Source organism: Hemiscyllium ocellatum, chromosome 28 (assembly GCF_020745735.1).
Source record: "Hemiscyllium ocellatum isolate sHemOce1 chromosome 28, sHemOce1.pat.X.cur, whole genome shotgun sequence".
NCBI lineage: Eukaryota > Metazoa > Chordata > Chondrichthyes > Orectolobiformes > Hemiscylliidae > Hemiscyllium > Hemiscyllium ocellatum.
The window spans coordinates 27072862-27092747 of NC_083428.1; the positions used below are offsets into that span (position 1 = coordinate 27072862).

General features: G+C 38.8%; 1 protein-coding gene across 1 annotated transcript in view; it reads left to right on the top strand.

Moving 5' to 3' along the window:
• Positions 1-2210: 2210 nt before the first annotated feature.
• LOC132828835 (A disintegrin and metalloproteinase with thrombospondin motifs 6-like) overlaps positions 2211-19886 on the top strand; it is a 160290-nt gene continuing 142614 nt past the window's right edge. Inside the window, exons 1-2 of the mRNA XM_060845994.1 lie at positions 2211-2417; positions 16347-16685. Coding sequence (XP_060701977.1) covers positions 16589-16685 — 97 coding nt within the window. The 5' untranslated portion in view covers positions 2211-2417; positions 16347-16588. The remainder of the gene's footprint in view (positions 2418-16346; positions 16686-19886) is intronic.

The window sequence follows — 19886 nt, forward strand, 5'->3', positions numbered from 1 at the left end:
CTTCTTTATCAGAAGAAACATCCATATCTTGGAAAGCTCTTGGTCAGTTTGCAGAGGTTGATTGTAACGAACACTTTCACTCCTAGAGAAAGTAGTCCAAAACAGTTAGGGAATATGTTTCCTCAGTATAAAGATTTTTAGTTTGATATTCCAGACCAGAATTCAGAGTCTTAGAGTCATAGTGTTATACAGTACAGAAACAGCATGATCCAACTTGTCCATGCTGACCAGATATCCCAATATAACCTAGCCCCATTTGCCACAATTCGGCCCATCTCTTTCGAAACTCTTCCTATTCATACAGCCATTAACTTTTGTTTGACCAACTGGCAGGAATCAAACTAAGAAGCTGAGCCAGTTCATTTCGCCTCACCCAGGAGTATAACCATTTCGAAGTATTCATTCGGAATTGTAACCAACTGAGGACATTCACACATGGACTATAGAGTTTTCGAGTCAAAGAGATGAAGAGCACAGAAACAAACCCTTTGCTCCAACTCATCCATGTCAACCAGATATTCTAAATTATATCCTTCTAAACCCTTCATATTCATATACCCATCCAATATATCACCCAATTCCATAAGCCCTTATTTTGCCTACTTTCCTTGTGTGACACCTTATTTAATGTCTTCTGAAAATCAAGGTATATTACACCCACTATTTTTACTTTATCTCCCCTATTAGTTACATCCTCAATAATTCTAATAAATTTGTCAAGATATTGTAAAACCACAGTCACTTGTGTTTCAATAAATGACCACAATATTAAAGATAAGCAAAACAAAATGTGATCCATCTAGTCACATTTCAGTCTGGGAACTGACTTGTCTGGTAGTAGTATCAGCTGGCATCGGAACAGAAGTCATTATTAATGCTCTATTCTAACAAAACAACTATAAGTATTAGCAATCAAAGCCTTAGTAAGCAGTTCACAATAGAATAGGTGCAGTTGTTAATATTTGAATGAAATAAACCATTGAAAATTAAAGTCCCAGTTTATTTTTGGGGTGAAATAAAATTAGGTAAACTCAAGTGCTTTTGGAATGAGACAGTTCACCTCTAATCTCAACTCAGTAACTTAATGTGCAAATAGACAAATCTGCAAACTGAGGCAGGCTCAACATGTACAAGTCTCTTCAATTCTTCTCTGACACAAAAAGTCCAGTCTTTTTGGGAATAGCTGAGACTTAAAAGAAAGAATATGATGGAAAGCATTAAATGACACAAGGAGCTATCCAAGCTATACACTGAATTCATGTTAAAGTGAAAGCTGAGAATTTCTGATTTTGTTTGACATTTTGCTTTGCAGATTAGCAACTTCAGTTATTGAGAACTGGCAGAGGAAGCATAGGGAAATTAAACGGAGATAGTGGCGCTTTTACAGAGTCATTGATCAGATTAATATTAGCAGTTTTATCAGACCTCCACCTGTAGGCATTACAGTAAAATAGCAAAGAACCGGAGATGTTAACATTGTAATTTCAATGGCAAACATTGAATGATTTTAATGGAGCAGGATTAATCGGGGGTTCTTTATAAAGGACTTGTGAAGAATTGTTCACTGCAAAACTGCAGGACAAAATAAGTAAACCCAGAAGTATATACTCTTTCTTAATTCAGAATACACATCAAACGTATGATCTTCAGGAAACTCCTGACATATTATCATTATTATTGCAGACTTCCATTATGAATCGATTCTATTTGCAGCTTTACATGCACGTGAAAAATCCCAGGAGGACACAAAAGCGTACTGGCAACCGTTCTTTAACCAAGGATTATCGGACCATGATCTGTGTTGTACTTTCGGGAATCCTGATGCGTGCCTATGGGTCGCCACATCTGTATTTTCACCTAATCGAGCTGTTCAGAGATGATATTCCACATGTGTAGAGCAGGCTTGAACCCAGACCTCCTGGCTCTGGGGTAAGGTGACTACCACAAGGGACCCTAGCCACCGCTCCTACAATGACAGCACTCGCTCAAATTTCCTCATTGTTTGTACAGGAACACGCTGAGATTCCCTGAAACCTGCTCTTGCCAGTGAAAGGGTGCGGGGTAAAAATAACGTTGAAGTAATTGGTAAGATATTACCAAGTGGGTGAGTCACCTACAAATGGGGTAAAAAGTGAAGTTTTTTTTCTAATGTTGGTCTCATGACGTCATGACGTTAAATATAGTTTATTTAAAGAAGTTGTCAGGGATTAAGGATGTGAACGAAAGACTTCCACACTAGGCGGACCCCTCCATCGCTGCTCACTGCTTCAACTGGCGTGTTCCATGGAGAGTGAGTCTCTGAAAATCGTCAGTGTGTGAGCTAGCGGTGGAGCAGTTCAAACCTCAGAAACTTGACAAACCTGAAGAGAAGCTTCAAACAAATACTTGGACTGGAAGAAACAAGAGACGCCAAAAAGGTGGAGTGTGTCGTGCTATCCAGTTAAATCTCTTAACATTTATTCATGTCAGAATATTATAGGGTCAGTTCATAACTGCAGTTTGCAGAAAGGTAACTTGCTATTTCTCTGAACGTCGGCGTCGTGACACTTACTGAACTGTGTCTGTTTTTCAAACTAGCCTTCGATGCTGTCAGATGAATAGAGAATTAATACTCTTCACTTCCAAAGTTGGAGTTCAGGTGGCTTTTAAGAATGGAGCTTTGCAGCACATCTGCCTGTTCCTACTGTTTGTACCTATTAGGTTAGGGCCAGCATTGTGCTACAATAGTTCTTTTCATGAATTCTCAAAGTCAATCGGAGCTCGTTGAAAAAAAAGCAAAAAAAAAACTAAATAGACCAGTATTCACTTTTTTTTGTAATTCTGCAAATGCGTTCAGGGAACCGGCAAGTACTTCAGTGGCAGAAAGCCATCTAGTCTGGGTCACGTTTAACTTGTGCCAAGCGCTTCATACTCCTGTCTGGGAATAGGTCGAAGAGTTTTTTTTTAACTTTTATATATTATAGCATGAAACTACTACCGAAATATTCCTAAGGAGCTATTCATACAATTTAACTCGAGACCTGGAAGATAATTCTTCAGTGTAGATTGAAAATAAAGATTTACAAATCTCAGTCTGAAAGTTTAAGCAAACATTGATGTGATTATTGGATGTACCTAATTGTATAAAACAGCAATGTTTCAGGTATATAATATTTTCTCCATCTAATACTTCTAGATATACATATAGTTCTATTAAATGTAAAATTGCATAAGAAAAAAGAACATTTTTTTAAAGTACAGGTTCCATAACTAAATATCTTTAGTTGAGTTTTGCAGCATTATGTTTAGGTATGCTTTCTACAGTAACTATTAAAGCAAATTATTATATGTAAGAATCACTACACATCTTTATAAAAATACTAAAAAGAAATTGCTCAATTTCCACTTCATTTTCTAGGAGGCCTCTTGGAACTTGCCTTTTCAGACAAATTATTTCTCCATCTGCTCCCCATTACCTTCAGATACAGCTGGCTGCCAGCCACCAGCTGGGACTTAACACAGTTTTGTCTGTAAATGTGTTGTTCCAAGTTATTTACCATTATGATAATTTTTCTTCAGGTCTCTTTAGTGTCTGCTTTTGCTTTTTAGTTATATAAACATGATTTCTAAATATAATTCAGAAATGTGCTTGACTAGGTTTTTCTAAAGCTTGTTTTTTTGTGGAGATGAGATACATAAGTAATGGCAAGTTCATCTCTGACTGCCTGTAACAGTTACCAGCAGTTCTGGAAAGGAGATGTCTAGGGGGGTCTATGCTTCTGACTTTGTGGCAAAATGCTCATAACAAAAGGTTATTCAAGGTGTCAGTCTTCGAATGCAGCCAAGGCTACATACATTACAGTACATCCACAATTTCACTCAAGAAAAAGATATTCAGTTAACTTGGGCCAAATTAAAATACTCTTTTAATTTATGCTCAGATCATTACCACCATAAAGATCAACCTTTTAACTGCATACTTAGCAACTAAGATTGAGCGCTCCTTCACAATTGCAGTTTTTAACATAATCTGCAATGAAGTGTGTTTCAGAATATATACAGCACATAGCTTAATTTTAATTGTGAAATCCTTAATTTCTATGAATTTTATCTATATGAAAAAATGATTTTATGTCTATGCAAAATTCTCATCTCCCATGAATGTAAGCTAATTAGCTTTCCCCAGAAGCAACTAACTTCAGTTTAAGATATCATGAGCTATAATTTATTAATTTCATAAAAAGAAGACATGAGTAATATGGCATATAAAGTTGGAAAAAAAGCTAATGAATTACTTCGAGTTTGGTGCTGCTCTGGGATTTCCTAAATCCCCCAAAATGTACTAACGAACAAAAGTGAGAGGCAGAGCTGATCTTTGTCCATGGGATGAATAAATTATGAATTCAAACAGTGTTTTGTAAACTGCAGCCAAATCAAAAAGAAATGCCACATCAGAGCTGTAATTAATGAATTCAGCAAGGGAATATACTTTCCAGCATTGGCACAGCAGTAACATAAGTGACCAGCACATAGAAGGTTTCTTTTTGGCAGAAGCCATGAATATAGTGGCCTTTGTAGTTACATCAAGTGGAATGGAAGGAGGCAGTGACCTAGGAAAGCAAAGATATAAGACTTGCACCAGGTATTGCACTAAACAGAAGATTAGCATAACAGGGTCAGATAGCAGGGCATGAGGCTAACGGTCAGTTTTGCAAAAGCAAATATAAGAACTAAGTGCTAGAGTAGCTAATTCAGCCCCTCGAGCCTGCTCCACATGTCTGAAACGTACTACTTTGTCAGCAATTGATATCAGAGTGCCAATGAACTTAATGCTAAGGTGACAGGGTTTTCAGGAACCATCACAGCATGATGCTAGCATCATCTTTGCCTAATACAGAATGGAAGAATCATAGTTGCATTAGATTTATTTCATAATGTAGCAATAAGATCCATATATTTAACATGCTTCTCTTGTGTACTGTTATTGTTTTGTTTACTTATGTACTTTGTACAAAATGAAGCCTAAATTACAGTAGTCATATTAAGAGTTAACTGACAAAGTATTGTATCTCAAACTCATCTTGAAATACATGTCAGTGATTTGCTTTTCTATGTACAGTCATTGTAAGCTCAGGACAAGTGCTACCTGTTGAAACCAAACTACTGCTGACATAAGTTAGCAACCTCAATGGTCCAAGGTACATGATCACTGCAGGAAGACATCCCTTGCTGAGCTCCACAAACATGTGTGATCTTAGTGTGGTGGTAATGTGTTAGGTGTCAGGAACTTAACTTCATAGTTGCCCATAAATATTCTCCAAACAGATGAAACTAACTGGAATTTTATCTTTATGTTTATTAACCCTGCAGCTAAAACATTTGTAAGAGATGCTGCCATTGTGCCTTTACTGCACATATCCGAGCCGGGCATAGCACTTTGTCGGTGCTAGACAACAATGTTGATTCATTATTCTCAGCATCACACGTGAGAGTGACAACTTAAATCTGGGTATTAATCTGACCATTATCCTTCACTGTGAACAGAAAGGGAAACACTACATAAATATAATCCATCTACTTCAACAGCTTGCACATAATGTTTGGTGTGAACCACTGAGCCCAATATTAACTACCACCACTTACAATTGCTTACCAGGTTCATTTTTAAAGGCGGGGGGGGAAGAAGGCTTGGGTTTGTGTGGAGTTGTATCCCCAAAAGTGGCATCGGCTCACAACGGAAAAATCATTCCTCCCTTTTCTTTCATTATCTTTACTACTACCCCTCAAAGTTCTGACTTCTCAAATGCAAGTGGTCTGGAGTTTTCACAATTGTTTCCAGAATGCACTGTACTCAGACTTGGAAGAATAAATCTTTTGGTTGTGGATCCTTGACTTTGCCCTGATCCATGGATCATTTCTCCATTGGAGGATCTTCTTTTGTTTAGATTTTTTTTATGAACAATACTATTCGTTGTAGAACTTGCTGTTAGTCCATTTCTTTCTCTGTTGCTCTGAAACAATGGGCTGAATTTTCCCATTTTCAGTTAGTTTTATGGAGTGTTATTCATGGTGCCCAATCTACCAAGGCTCCCAACAACTTTTCCCTGTAATCTTCCACTCATCTCAACTCTTTGGCACCAAACTCATGGAATCAGGCAGCCCCGAGAGGTGGAATTGTTCGCTCCTGCTGGAACTTCCAACATTCACACTGCTGCCACTATATTTGAAGCCTAATCATATTTGACTTCAGACACTGCAAGTCAGGGACTGACCCTCACACTGAGGTGCTCAACCTTTATCACCAATGACTTGTCAAAATTCACTCCCTACTTTGTGGATGGGGGCCTGCATGTGCTAATGGCCAGGGTGGTGCAGAGGACGCCAGTTCTTTTGCCAGCAGATTTCCAAAGGAGTCCAGATCAAACCAACCTTGACCCACATAGCAGCCCAGCTCAGCGCTGTAACCCAGATTAAAACAAACAGTAGTGCAGGAAGAATGTTAATAACATTCTGTATCCTGGAAGGGTAGGTACCACCATTTTCTCTCTCCTCTCTCATATGCTTAAGGTTACCACTCACTGTAACTCTGCCACCGCAAACTCAGCTGAACAAGGCTCATACTACAACTCTCACTGTTGCATCATCCTAGTCGCTCATGGCTCTCGCCAACCTCATCCATTCAAACTACTAGTCTTGCTGTGCAGTGCGTTCACCTTAGGGGAAATGTCATCAGGTACCCCCTCCTAAATCACCGGTAACTGCTCTTCCATCCACTTTCAGCATACCCTGTCCCTTCCTACAACATATTTTGGGGAATAAAATGGCCCAGCCTCCAGACTGATTTCTCCACGGCACCCCAACGGATCGACCTTAATCCCAGTCTGGTAGCTCTTGACTTAGAGGACTGATGTGGCTGAAGTGCCAGAATTGCAAGAACACGGATGCCTAGACTCTGGTAGGATTGAGTGCCTGAGTGACTGTAGCTAATTCTTTGGACTGGAATAGGACACTTCCACTGACCTACTGCAGCAATACCAATAGTTACTCCTGAACCCACTAAGTACTGCTTCCATTATACTTTAACAAATACCCATTTGCTTGAATCACAAGCAATGTGTTTGCTGCATAAACTGTTGTATCCTGCAGTGTATATGTGACATTGATCAGGCACAGTGCCATTCAGCATCATGTCCACATGTTCAGTGCTACCCATGGTCAGAGGCTGCCTGTTTCTTCCTCTGTGCTACAGTACAAAGCAACCCATGGAGATGACCGTCCTCCAAGTCATTCACTGACTTAGTGTTGAAAAGAAGTCAAGCTAAGAATCATTAGCTGCATTGCTTAGCTGAGTGAGACATGTGTATGTATCTATGTGCTCAGTGATGTGGCAGAGGCATGGAAGTCCTAGATGTTCCTGAGCTCCAAATTAAAGTCTGAAAGGCTGAAATTGTATTTGAGTTTGGCTGGGAGCAAGCATGTAGGGTCTAGCAGTTTGGGCATGCTGCCTTGCATGGATGAAAGGTCGGGTAAGATTGTGTCCACAGAGCATGCAAGGACATTGTGGTGAATACAGAGTTGGATGAACACTGGGGCAAGCTGCAACTACCGGGTACCCACTCTGATTCACAAGTCTGAGAATTTGCACTGTCTGGTTTCTCAGGGAAGGTGAGGGGAATTGGGTGATATAGAAATGCAGTAAGTTGAGGGTTTAATGAAATACCAATGCATGGAAAAAGATAGTTACTCTCCAATAGCGAGATTCTGAAGTCAGCATTTAAAACTTGAGAAAAATTAGTCATTTTTCTTTTTTCTTGATGCCGAGGTTCCTTCTTTTTCATTCTTAAAGTATTTTCTTGACTTTCTCAGCATTTCCCATTACCTTCCAGAGGGCAATAAATTCTAGCTACGTCTTGCACTTGCATATCTTCTGGAAGTAACCCACAGTTTTACAAAGGTAACAGTCCTTTGTTACGGCAGGACACTGTCTGTGCCTGTAAGGCTTTGTTGGTCCACAGCACTGACACTGTCCTTAGCACATGGTATTTGGTTTACTTTGGGTTTTTCTCTTGAGGGTGTACATACTTTTAAAAACTAAGGAGACTCCATTTATGTTCTGAGGTAATAGAGATTTTCTCCTCTCAGGATGTGTCGGTGTCTTTCTGGTTTCTGTTTCCAGCACAATCTTGATTGCTTTCTGCAGCTTGAGGTTTTCTCTGAACTGTAATAAATCTGACTTTTCATCAACAAAACCACTAGCAATTCTGTCTCTTACAAATTCTGATTTCAATATTTCATAGGCACAATTTTTCACTAATCGGAAAAGTCATGAATTAGATGTTCATGCGAATTCTTCTGTTAAATCTTACTCGTTCAAGAATTCTATTTGTTCTCAGATTGAAATTATTCTGAGAGACATTTAGAACGTCATTAAACATATCTGTGCTCTGTTAAATATGTTTGTAACTAATAACATCATTTAAAGTAGAATCAATTGAAAACAGTAGTATGTTGACTTGTCCTGCTTCAACTTTAGTGTTAAGGTCTGAAGCAAATCTATGTCTTAAGAACTGGCTTCACTAAGAAGTCTAATCTTGCACCATGTATAGTCTATCTTGGACCTTGATTTCTTGAGGACTTGTTATTATGTCCTTTTCTATTTCTTTTCAATGTGCTTATTAATTCTTTTTGCTATGAAACCATGTTAAATTTGTATCATTTCAAAACTCTTTATAATCTGCTGTTATTGGTAATATTCTTGTATTCATCAATACTGTTTTATGTTTAATTATGGTGGGGCTTGCTCAACTCTGCAGTGTTTGATTTATTTGCCAGTCCTTTCAAAACCTGTATTGCTGTTCTGCTGTACTAAATTATTCAATACAGCTTTAAATTGTATTACCGGCTGTTTTGTAATGATTAACTGTTTTTAAATATTCAACATTCTATTTCTTTGCAATACTGTTTCTTTGTACTGCATACTGGATTTTCCACTGTTTTCTGGATTTTCATATTCTGTAGCCAAGGTGTTGGGTGCTCCTGGTCCTGGGGAAGAAATAGAAATTATTGTACTTTTTCCAGTTTAAAACACTAAGCATTTTCTTCCAGAAATCATTTTTTAAATGAGGTTCCTCAGCTGTGGCTTTTATAAACCTTCCTATCAAGTTGTTGTTTAAGTATTGAATGATGGAATACAGCAGTAGATTGACTTGTCCTGCTTCAGCTTTAGTGTTTCAGTTTGAAGTAAATCTGTATCTTAAGAACTGTCTCCACCTGGAAGCCAATTCTGTATCACATATAGTCCATTTTTCTCCTTGATTCCTTGAGGAATTATTATTATGTCCCATTCCATTTGTCTTCAACGTGGCAACTCCAATTGTTTTAAAGCTTTAGTTATTTTCTATATTTTCTTCCTTTGAGAGGTTCTCTTACAAGATTGCTTTGAATTTGTACTTAAGCTTATTCACTTCTTTAAGAACTCATTTGTTAAGTAAGGCTTCCCAATTCTGTAGTCCAAATTACTTCTCTTACCTTTTTACTGTCCTTTGCAGTTATGCCTCATGGAGATAATGCTCAGTCATGGTGATGCTCCAAGTGAGAAGATTTAATTTTACTCCCAGATTCATTTCTTATTTCTGAGCTAGTGTTTACTGTATGTTTAAAATGTGGTGAGCTTTTTCTCTTTTTCTCTTTTCTAAGCCAATATTCTTTCTTCTTGACCTTCTTAACAGCATCTCAGTGAAGGTTTATCTTTGGAGTGCTAAGTTTGTGCTGTTGCTGCTTCCATAACTGCTGTTTTCTCTCTCTCCCTCTCTGTCAGTAATTATATTTCTGCTGCTGATTGTCTTCTTAAAGCAATAATGCTCTTAAAGTGGTAAATTACCTTGCCTTCAAAAAAATCTTTCTTGCTCTGGATTTTACTCATGGTGGGATCTCTGCGTGGAGTTTAAATCTCCACTGTTGCCTATCATGTTGCAATGCTGGCACTTTGTCGTATCGTCCATCTCGACTAATATGTGACACAAGGTAAGGGTTGTTGAGGTAATTAGGCCCCTCCAATTCTTCTTTGACAATATTTTGTCCAGAGCCTGTCTAATTATCGTTGTAAAGAATAGACCATCGATGAATCTAAACAAATGAGACATTTGTCTCAGGTAGATATGATTTACATTACTAGCCAGGCATAATTAGCAAGAGATCTTGAGATCTCTACAGATACATCTGCTCCCAATGAAGATTAGTGTAGAAACCTTTGATTCTACCAAAAGACCCTGTAACATCTTAAAATTGAGTAGAACTAATAAAACTCAACATTTACTCTTTCAGAACTCTTGCCTTACAGATGTGAGAATACAATAAGATGAGGGTGAGTGTGAAAATTGTGTTCAGAAGGGGATTTCAGGATCCTGGAGAGAGGAATAAATGCAGCTGCAAGATGTATTCAGCTGGAGAGGATTCAGCAGGAGATTGCAGGGAAAGTCAGAGTATGGGACTAGATACATAAAAGTTTTATGGCACTCTCCTTTCCTTCCATCCTGAGTTCCTGGATTCTCTTAGCATACAGTCCCCAGTTTGGAGAGAACATCCTTCAGCTCCTAATTTCCTGACTCACTTCCGTCTGCATCAACTGAATGGAGAGACAGCAACCCCTTAGATTCCACTGAGAGGATGGTTGTTGACTGAAAAATTTACAAGCAGACAAGTTATTCCAACCCATGCCAGGATTCATTTGATTATAAGTCTGTTCTTTGTCAGATCCATGATGCCCCCAGCCCACTCTTCCTGGTTGAAAAACCAGAAAGCAGGATGTTAGTGCTATGACTTAGTGAAATCCCTGGCAAAGTACATAATTGGGCTGTGAGAGTTCCCAAAGGTCATTTTAGTTTTCAAATTGCACTTATTTCTTCTTCTGTAATATGCATACAAATGTTCAGCTTCAGTTGGCCCCTCAGTGAGTTAATATGTAGTACAAATCATTGGATAGCTAACAATTCATTACCACAGATTTGGACTTATTTCAAAACTTAGCAGGTCCACATTCGCATGCTCCCAGACACATCTATTAGAGCTGATTAAAGGACCATTATAATTCCACATTTACAACTCTGCTCATGAGCTTTACAGAATCTATAGCCAGAGCATCTGCTCTCTTAAGATTTGCAAGCATCAGTGCCTCAAAAGCTCAAGTTTTCAAGTTCAAATTATTGGCTAATTCCCTAATATTTTTCTCAAATATAGCTGTTACCAACGTACCCAAGATGTGGCTTCTTGAATGAATTTTAGTGAATTACTTTACTTAAACATTGTGTGTTATAGTTGTAATAATTCTTTGACATTTGTCATGCTCCCCTCAGTTATGTATTTGCTGCCAAGCTGTTTTTGTCTGACATCAAATCCTGGAATAGCCACAGCTTCCTGGAGCTCAATACTGAAGACTGAGACCATTGTTGTTGGTCTCCACTAAAACTCCTATACCAGCCTCTAACTGTTCTTTAAAGTTGAAATCAGACAGTTTGCAATCTCAGGATGTTAGTCAATACCTAGGCTTTAAAGGGAGCCTCCGAAAAATGTCCACCTTATTCTTCAGTCGAGGATTCTCCAGCACCATTGTCGACAGGGCCCTCCACCAGGTCCGCCCCATCTCCTGTATTTTCGCCCTCACCCCGTCTGTTTTCTCAAGCAACAGCGATAGGATCTTCTTTGGCCTTACCTACAATGCCACCGGCATCCACATGTAGAAGATTATCAGCCGCCATTTCTGCCCCTCCAATGTGATGCCATCATCTGACACATATTCCCCTCCCTTGTCCACTTTTCACAGGGACTGTTTCCTCTGGGATACCCTGGTCAACTTTTCCTTCATTCCCAACACCCCCTCATAGCTCCATGGCACCTTCCCCTGCAACTGCCAAAGGTGTAACATTTGCTCATTTACTTCCTCCATCCTCAGTATCCAAGAACCCAAACACATCGTTCAGGTGAAGCAACAATTTACCAGCATTCCTCACAAACTAGTCCACTGCATTCATTGTTCACAATGTGGTCTCCTATATGTTGGGGAAGCAAGGTGTAGACTGAGTGACCGCTTTGCAGAATATCTATGTTCTGCCCACATAAAAGAACCTGAGCTTCTGCTTGCCTGCCACTTTAACACACCACCCTGTTCCGTGGCCAGCATCTCTATCTCAGGCTTGCTGCAGTGCTCCAACAAAGTTCAGCGCAAGCTGGAAGAAGAACACCTCATTTGCCACTTGGGGACCCTGCAGCCCTCCAGACTCAATATTCAGTTCAATAATTTTAGGGCTTGATTTCCCCCATGTCCTAGCCCCCTACCACACACACCAGGCCTTATTATCACAGAGTCTGCCATTACACACTGCATATTGTTAACCACTAACAGTCTCCATTATCAGTTATTCACCCTCCGAGCCAGATCGTTATCCACTCCTTCTGCCTCTTTGGGCTCTTTCCCGACCTGTGGTTTACTCTTTACTGCCTCTCCTGACTGTATCTTCTGCGTACAAACCACCATGTTCCTAAGTACCATCAGTTCTGAGGAAGGGTCACTAGACCGAAACGTTAAATTTGATTTCTCTTCACAGATGCCACCAGACTGCTGAGCACTTGCAGCAAATTTTATTTGTTCCTGAGATTTAAATCTCTCATTCTTCCCATCAGTAAGAGTTCTTATTTCCATCTTATCAAGATTACCTCAGTCCCTGCTGCTAAAAGGTTTTAAATGCTTTTGTTACTTCCATGCTTGACTGCTCCAATGCCTTTCTAGCTTTTCATCCTTCTCCCTGTATTAAGTCTGACTTGTCCATGCTAAAGTAATATCTAAAAGTAGAATCACTGAACCATGGTGGGTCCTGTTGCAAAGAGAAAGAAGAGTCTGTGAAAAGGAAAATTTATAATATACAAGTGTTATACCATTCTTCAAATAACACCACCACCGGTGTGTAAATGTTTTACGTTATTAGAGATGGTGGGGGGGGGGGAATTAATATTATTAAGTGTTTGGAGTAATGAATTACCCAAGATAATAATCTACTAGGTGAAATAAGTGAGAAGATGGATAAAAGATAATAGATAAAGGACTGATTGCTGTTTCAATTGACTTCCAATAAAGTACTTTATCACTTGCCATCAAAGTGACTTGAGGGATATACAACATCACACAAAGAATGAAAGTGATCCTGTGGCGAGAGAATGGTTAGAAAGGAGAAAGACAAGACCCATAGGCTTTTGGATCGGAAGAGTGTGTAGGTATTGTTTGTGTGGAGATTTGTTTTGAATTCTTCACTTAATTGCCTAGATATCTAGGAATTGATGGAGAAATATTCAAACTAAGTGAATTCTACCAAACTGGGGCATAGCAAACACTAAGAAAGAATGTAAAAGACTGCAGAAGAGCATGCATTGGTTTTAAGATTTGGCAACGTGGTGCCCAGTAGAGTTAGATCTATAAATCTACAAAAATGGAAATAAGTACTCTTCTATTTTGCTCAAAGGATTGCAGATGTTGAAATGAAAACAGGACATGCTGGAATATATTCTGAAGAAGAGTCACATTTGATTCAACATTCACTCTGTTTCTCTGTCTACAGGTGCAGCCAGATCTGTTGAGTACTTTTGAGCATTTGTATTTTTGGCTCAAGTTTTCTAACTGTTGTACACTATGTACTCGGTATGGGGGAAACGTATAAAGTATTTTAGTGTGGGTCTTCTTATTGTTCAATAAAATATAAAAGAACTATGACCTAGGTCTTGAAAATTATAGTCCAGCTCTGTGTGAACATTTTCTTCACATGACACTGCTCTACATTTTTCTGGGACCCACTGAGTCCAATTTTTCCAGAAAAGTAGTCTGCAATGTTCCTCAGTATCTCTGTTGAAATAGAATGGAATCAGAAGGAAGAGAACACACATCCTCTTTTGTGGCACTATCTGTGTTTAAAGGTCTATGTTAGGGGCTGTTCTCATTGGAGAAAAGAAGGTTTAGGGGAGATTTGATAGAGGTGTACAAGATGATCAGGGGTTTAGATAGGGTTGATAGTGAGAACCTTTTTCCGCGTATGGAGTCAGCTGTTACTAGGGGACACAGCTTTAAATTAAGGGGAGGTTGGTATAGGACAGATGTTAGGGGTAGATTCTTTACTCAGCGGGTTGTGAGTTCATGGAATGCCCTGTCAGTGTCAGTGGTGGACTCTCCCTCTTTATGGTCATTCAAGCGGGCATTGGATAGACATATGGAGGTTATTGGGCTAGTGTAGGTTAGGTAGGCTTTGGTCGGCGCAACATCGAGGGTCAAAGGGCCTGTACTGCGCTGTACTTTTCTATGTTCTATGTTCTATGTCCAGTTTGGATTTTAGTGAATGGATGAGAAGATAAGTGTGTGAAAGGATAATGTGGTAACTTTCCTAGATCACTAGTGTGATGATAAGACTAGTGAAATGGCAGATGGGCAGGGTGAGTTGATAGTTGGTTGCGGGATATAGTCAAGTCATCAGGGAGCATTTGTGGGGTCATAGACATAGTCAAGGATCAAAGAGGTTATTTGGGGGCAAATTGGGAGCTCAGTGTGAGTGATTAAAGAGTCAGTTGCATGTGACCTGGTCTGGATGGTTGGAGACTGGATATAACCTAGAAGATATGCTTGGGGACCCCTCAAGTCCCAACATAAGGCTACTGCAAGAACTGCCTGGGAAGATTGAAATTCCAAAGGGCAATTCTCCAGGGCCTCAGGAGCCTCTATGAAGGTCTATGACTCTGAGTTAAAGTCAGAGACTTGAGACAATTCAGATTTACTAACCTCTATATAGTTACTCAGGGAATATTAACAGAAAAATCCTAGCCTGAACTCCTGATTCCACCCTCAACACCATCCAACAATCTCCTTAGCTTCACCACTTAACTATGCTCAGACTCCCAATAACACTTGAATACCTCCTGAAACTCCAAACCACCTTTTGAGATGCCACCACCTAATTCCCGTTCTGACACCTCCAAATAAATACCTCTCAATCGACCTGATAATCAGTCCTGGCTCTCCACCCAATCCAATCTGCCACATTATCCAACTATCTCCTACCCAGTCCTCCTACTTACCAATCCTCTCCCCATACCCACTTGTCTTATCAAACCTACCTTCTTATCCAAGCAAAGAAAATGCTGGAGAAACCTAGCAGGCCTGGCAGCACCTGTGGAGAGAGAAAGAGAGTTAATGTTTCAATATGACTCTTCAGAACTGAATAATTACTGTCGTATCTGTCCGTTACCCCTTATACACATACGTTGCCTACTGACTTCCTTACACACCTCGCCTTATGTTCTTACCTTCTCTCTGTAGTTTTTCTAAGAAGCTTTGGGTCATTTAAAGTCTTGACGTACCACTATATGTTTGCTCATGCTGTAAAAATGGAGCATGGCTTCTGCACAGATTCTCTGCACTGCCCCTTTCGAGGTTTGCTATATTAGAAAATGTCTCAGAAAAAAATTCAAAGGACAATAAGTTTCAATTTTTTTGTCTGAGCAGAGTCAGAGTTTGGATTTCTGATCCTGGTAAGAAAATCTGGGCCTAGGTTTTCTGCTTTCCAATAATTCTTGGGTAGCTATCCAGTTAAGTAGATACTCTGAATAGATTTGGAGGCATTTACTGAGTGTCATGGGAGCAAGGGAATTGGCCATTGGAAATGAAACTTAGTGGGAAATTCTGAGGACTTCTGTAGGGTCCCAACATGAACCGGGTCCCAACATGAACCTTTGGACACCAATGCTCGAGAGACTGAAAATTTTGGACCTGTATTTTACTGTACAATATGTTCACCATTTCCCTGTTTATTTCAAAAAGCTAATAAACATATTATTAAGGTTTATTTCGATGAAACAAAACTTTGTCCTTAGACCATATATTAACTGTAAACTAACAGTCATGATTATGCTGAAAATTTAATTCATTGAGTACCTAGAAAAAGAGAGGAAAAGAAAAGAAATAAGTTACATGCCTTCAAAAGAAATCTATTGTACATCAGAACAGTTAAGTCTTGCTAATAATTATAGGAAATGTCAAGGAGCATTGGTGGAGTAAGTTGATGACTTGACAATATTTCACTTGACCTGATGACTATTTCCAGCATTTTCTGTTTTTATTTCAGATTTCCAACATCCACAGTATTTTGTTTTTGACATAGCCTAGTTATATCGGATATGACTTGTGATGCCTCCAAGCAAACTGTTTGCGAAGTAAACATTTGTAATCGGTACAATTATGAACAGTGTGACTAGTACAAATAAGCTTCTTGAGATTCCTTTTCAGTCCTTTTTTGAGGATTCCAGTATCATTAGACTTTTATGTATTTTCTTTCTTGCAGAAGTTACGTCACTGTGAAGATCTTTTGATGTTGCATATTGTATGGAAAAGTTACCACCTCACCAGTATACTAAGTGAATTAAGCCAACAGCTTTTCAGCAAACTTAGCTGTGCTCAGAAATGGCAACTGGGAAAGTAGAGAATAGCATCCAAACATAAATAGAGTTTGGAGAGAAGACATGTTGGCACTGTGTGATTTAGCTTGGCACAACACTCGCTGCTCTGATTCTAGTGTACTTAATTATGGAAGTTGTTTGGAGGACTGTAACATGGATTTTATGCCTCACGATGGCTCCTTCAGCGTTCCACAGTCTCTCAATTCACTCAATGAATTCACAAGGTAATATTTTTAATGATGTTTGATTTTACTGAGGCAAAAATTTAAAGGTTATTAAAAATAAAGTTGCATGTCATGGTTGTTAAGTCTGAATGAATCAAAACATTAAGTAAAACAGTGAAGCATTTACGCTGAACATGTTCATTTTCAGTTTGTCATCAATGCCAGTGTTATGGTAATTGAGACAGTTGTTGTTGGGAAACATGGAAAACACTGGAACCAGAAATGCCATTCTGTCCATTAAAAGCCATTTCACCTGAATCATTATTTTATCAAGGACTTCTCTCCTACATCATCTAGATCTCTGGAGAGCACTAAATTATCACCTGAAAATAACATTAAACAAAGCTGTTAAATTTTACCAAGGCCCTCAATCCCATTTCTAATTGGTGTCATTCAGCATTTTAAAAAGACATCACTTGACTCCAATTCAGTTTCCTTCTCAAGTGGTTGATTCCACATTATCCTTAAGGGAGACTTTTCTTTAACCTTGCTCAAGATCTGAGTTTTATAGATTGTTTTCTTTAACTAACAGTTGGAAGAGTAGTATCATTCCAAAATGTAATTGCAAATAATGTAACAAAACAGGTTATCACAAAATTGCATGTTCCTTTAGATTCCAAAACTATTCATATAATTTTGCAGTAATGTGCCATTCAAATTCAATCGTGCTAAACAATAATCAACTTTTTTAATTTGCTGGAAGTACTACAGTTTTTAACATGCACACAGCTGTGTACCTTTTCTGAGAAACTTTCCTGAACAGTCTGATGCAATCTGCTGCAGTTTGCTAAGGATACAAGGGGATAGAGGTTTCTCTGTGGCATTCCGAAATGTATTACATTATATTAGAATGCATAGGCAGTGTCAGTTCAAGACTGATAAAATGAGCTGCACAACTGACAACTATTTAATCTCTCAAAACTAATCTTTATTTATATTTAATCTTGCTGTTTTTCAAAGAATGCATATAAATCAACTCAAAATAGCAGATCCAGACTTGGCAGTTTGCGTCGTTGAGAACTAAGTAGTAGACCAGATGTTTGGTTCTACTTTTTTTTTGTCCCACACATTTACAGAATTGACCTCACGGACTGGGTGGATTTTGAGGCCCCGTCCTATTCAGACTGGTCTGAGATGGTCAAATTCATTGAACATCCACATTGCTAATGAAAATGCATTACGTTTGTTTATTTATGTTTTGTATGTTAAGGAAAAGAATGTCCTACTGGTGTGCTGCAGACCTTTTTAAAACATTAGGATTGCACATACTTCAAACCTGTATACTGGTGATATTTCTACTTTTTTAATGAAGCTAAATTATCTGTGCCAATCCATTGATGTCAATAATCTTACAGCTATATTTTAAGCCTGTAGTATTTTGCAATTCGTTTCAGTATGGTATTTAATGTTTGGCCACTGTAAAGGGATTGGGGCCCATTCAGATTGTTAGGTTTAGAATACATCAGATGTGTCTAGCCTGTTTCTCCAAGAATTACCTATGGATGAAGGCCAACTACTCTGAAAATATTGAGTTGAGGGAGCACCATTAGAAATAGCAAGACACAACTTCCGTAGAATAATCAACAAAATTCTGAGACATTCTGAACTTTGTAAGAAGATATATCAGGAATAATTGAAATTGGATTAACTTATACTGTGGGCAGCAATTCCTCCTTTGAAAAATGGGCAACAGCAGAATAGAGTCACACTGACATAAAGTATATTCACAATACAGGACATACAGTATATATTAAGTTTTGAGATGCAAAAATTCAGATTGGATTTAGTCCTAATGTTTCCATAAGTCCTAATGAATCAGTCCTATTGTTTCCATAATTATAAAGTTTCCTTTCTGCCTTTGGAATGGTTTAAATCACATTAAAGTTCTAGATCGCAGTAATTATTATCAATATTAATTTAGGTATTTGAATATATAAAGCTTGACTGTCCTGCATTTCTTTCTTTAAATCCAACTCTAATACTAATATCACCATCTCAATATCCCATTTACTGACTAATCTACTCCTTACCTTTCATCTATCATTGCTCAATACACTGGTCACTTGACCACAATGCTAAAATAAACAGTGCAAACCAACTGCGCAGAGGAAAGTATGTCACACCAGACATAAAAGTCAACTTTCAACCGTTGTGTCTTTCTTTGATAATTGCCTCCTTTGCTCAATCTCTTGCTCCTATTTAGTGCAACCCTTTGGCTGCTTTCAGTGAAGGAGACTATGAATGACCATGCAGGATGAGTCCAAGTAGTCTTCAGTCTGGAAGACACAGCTGTTATACGACACAAACTAACAGCATGGGTCCAGGCAGAATGACAGTGTTGTGAGGATGAATGCTGTCTTCCTGAGAGAGGACAGTAAATTCATGCTCCATAGAGACACTGCTATATCACAAAGCTTTACATGAGCTGACCCCCTGCAAGGCTCTGTCCACATTGAATCCTACAGCCACAATGGCATCAGTCTAAACTTGTATAGCAGTGAGTTGACCTTTCATGACAGCGGTTTAATTTTCTACTACAGCATGGTGGAAGATGAGACATCAGCCATCAGAGACTGCATTGTGATTGTGTTCACAAGTACACAAGTGGAGATAGGTGCCACTTCTGTGCTGATCCAGATGGGTTCCAAGCTTTGTGCAAAGCCCTCTGCCAAGCTAGCTGAGAATTACAATGCGTTCTCACAGGCTTCCAAATACACGCATTTCATTGCGTATACCAATCAACCATATACTGCTCCATCAACCTCCTCAACTGCATTATTTGCACTGGAATCTGCCTATGACTTGAACCTTTGGTGAGCTAATACCTGCATTATCCTTGGAATGTGGATGTTAGCCACTTGTAATTGTTGTTTCAATGCTACATCAATGCTACTTTCTAAATTCTCTATACTGTCATAAAAGTTGCAAAGCCAATGACATTATATCCCATCCACTAACATAAGAAGAGATATCTGAACTGCTGGCTGCAAATATGAAACCAAGTCATAGTTCCTCTTTAATATCATTGCCTTCTATTTGTTTTTCAGAAAATGACTAAGTTTTTGGGTGTCAGAATGGAGAAAGGCACAAGTTTGTGTTTGATGAGAGAGAATGTGGAGAGTGTTGGGGAGAGGAGGGAAGAAGGCAAAGGTGAATGCTTACAGATGCAGCATGAAAATCCAAAGACCAGGTTTAAGGAAG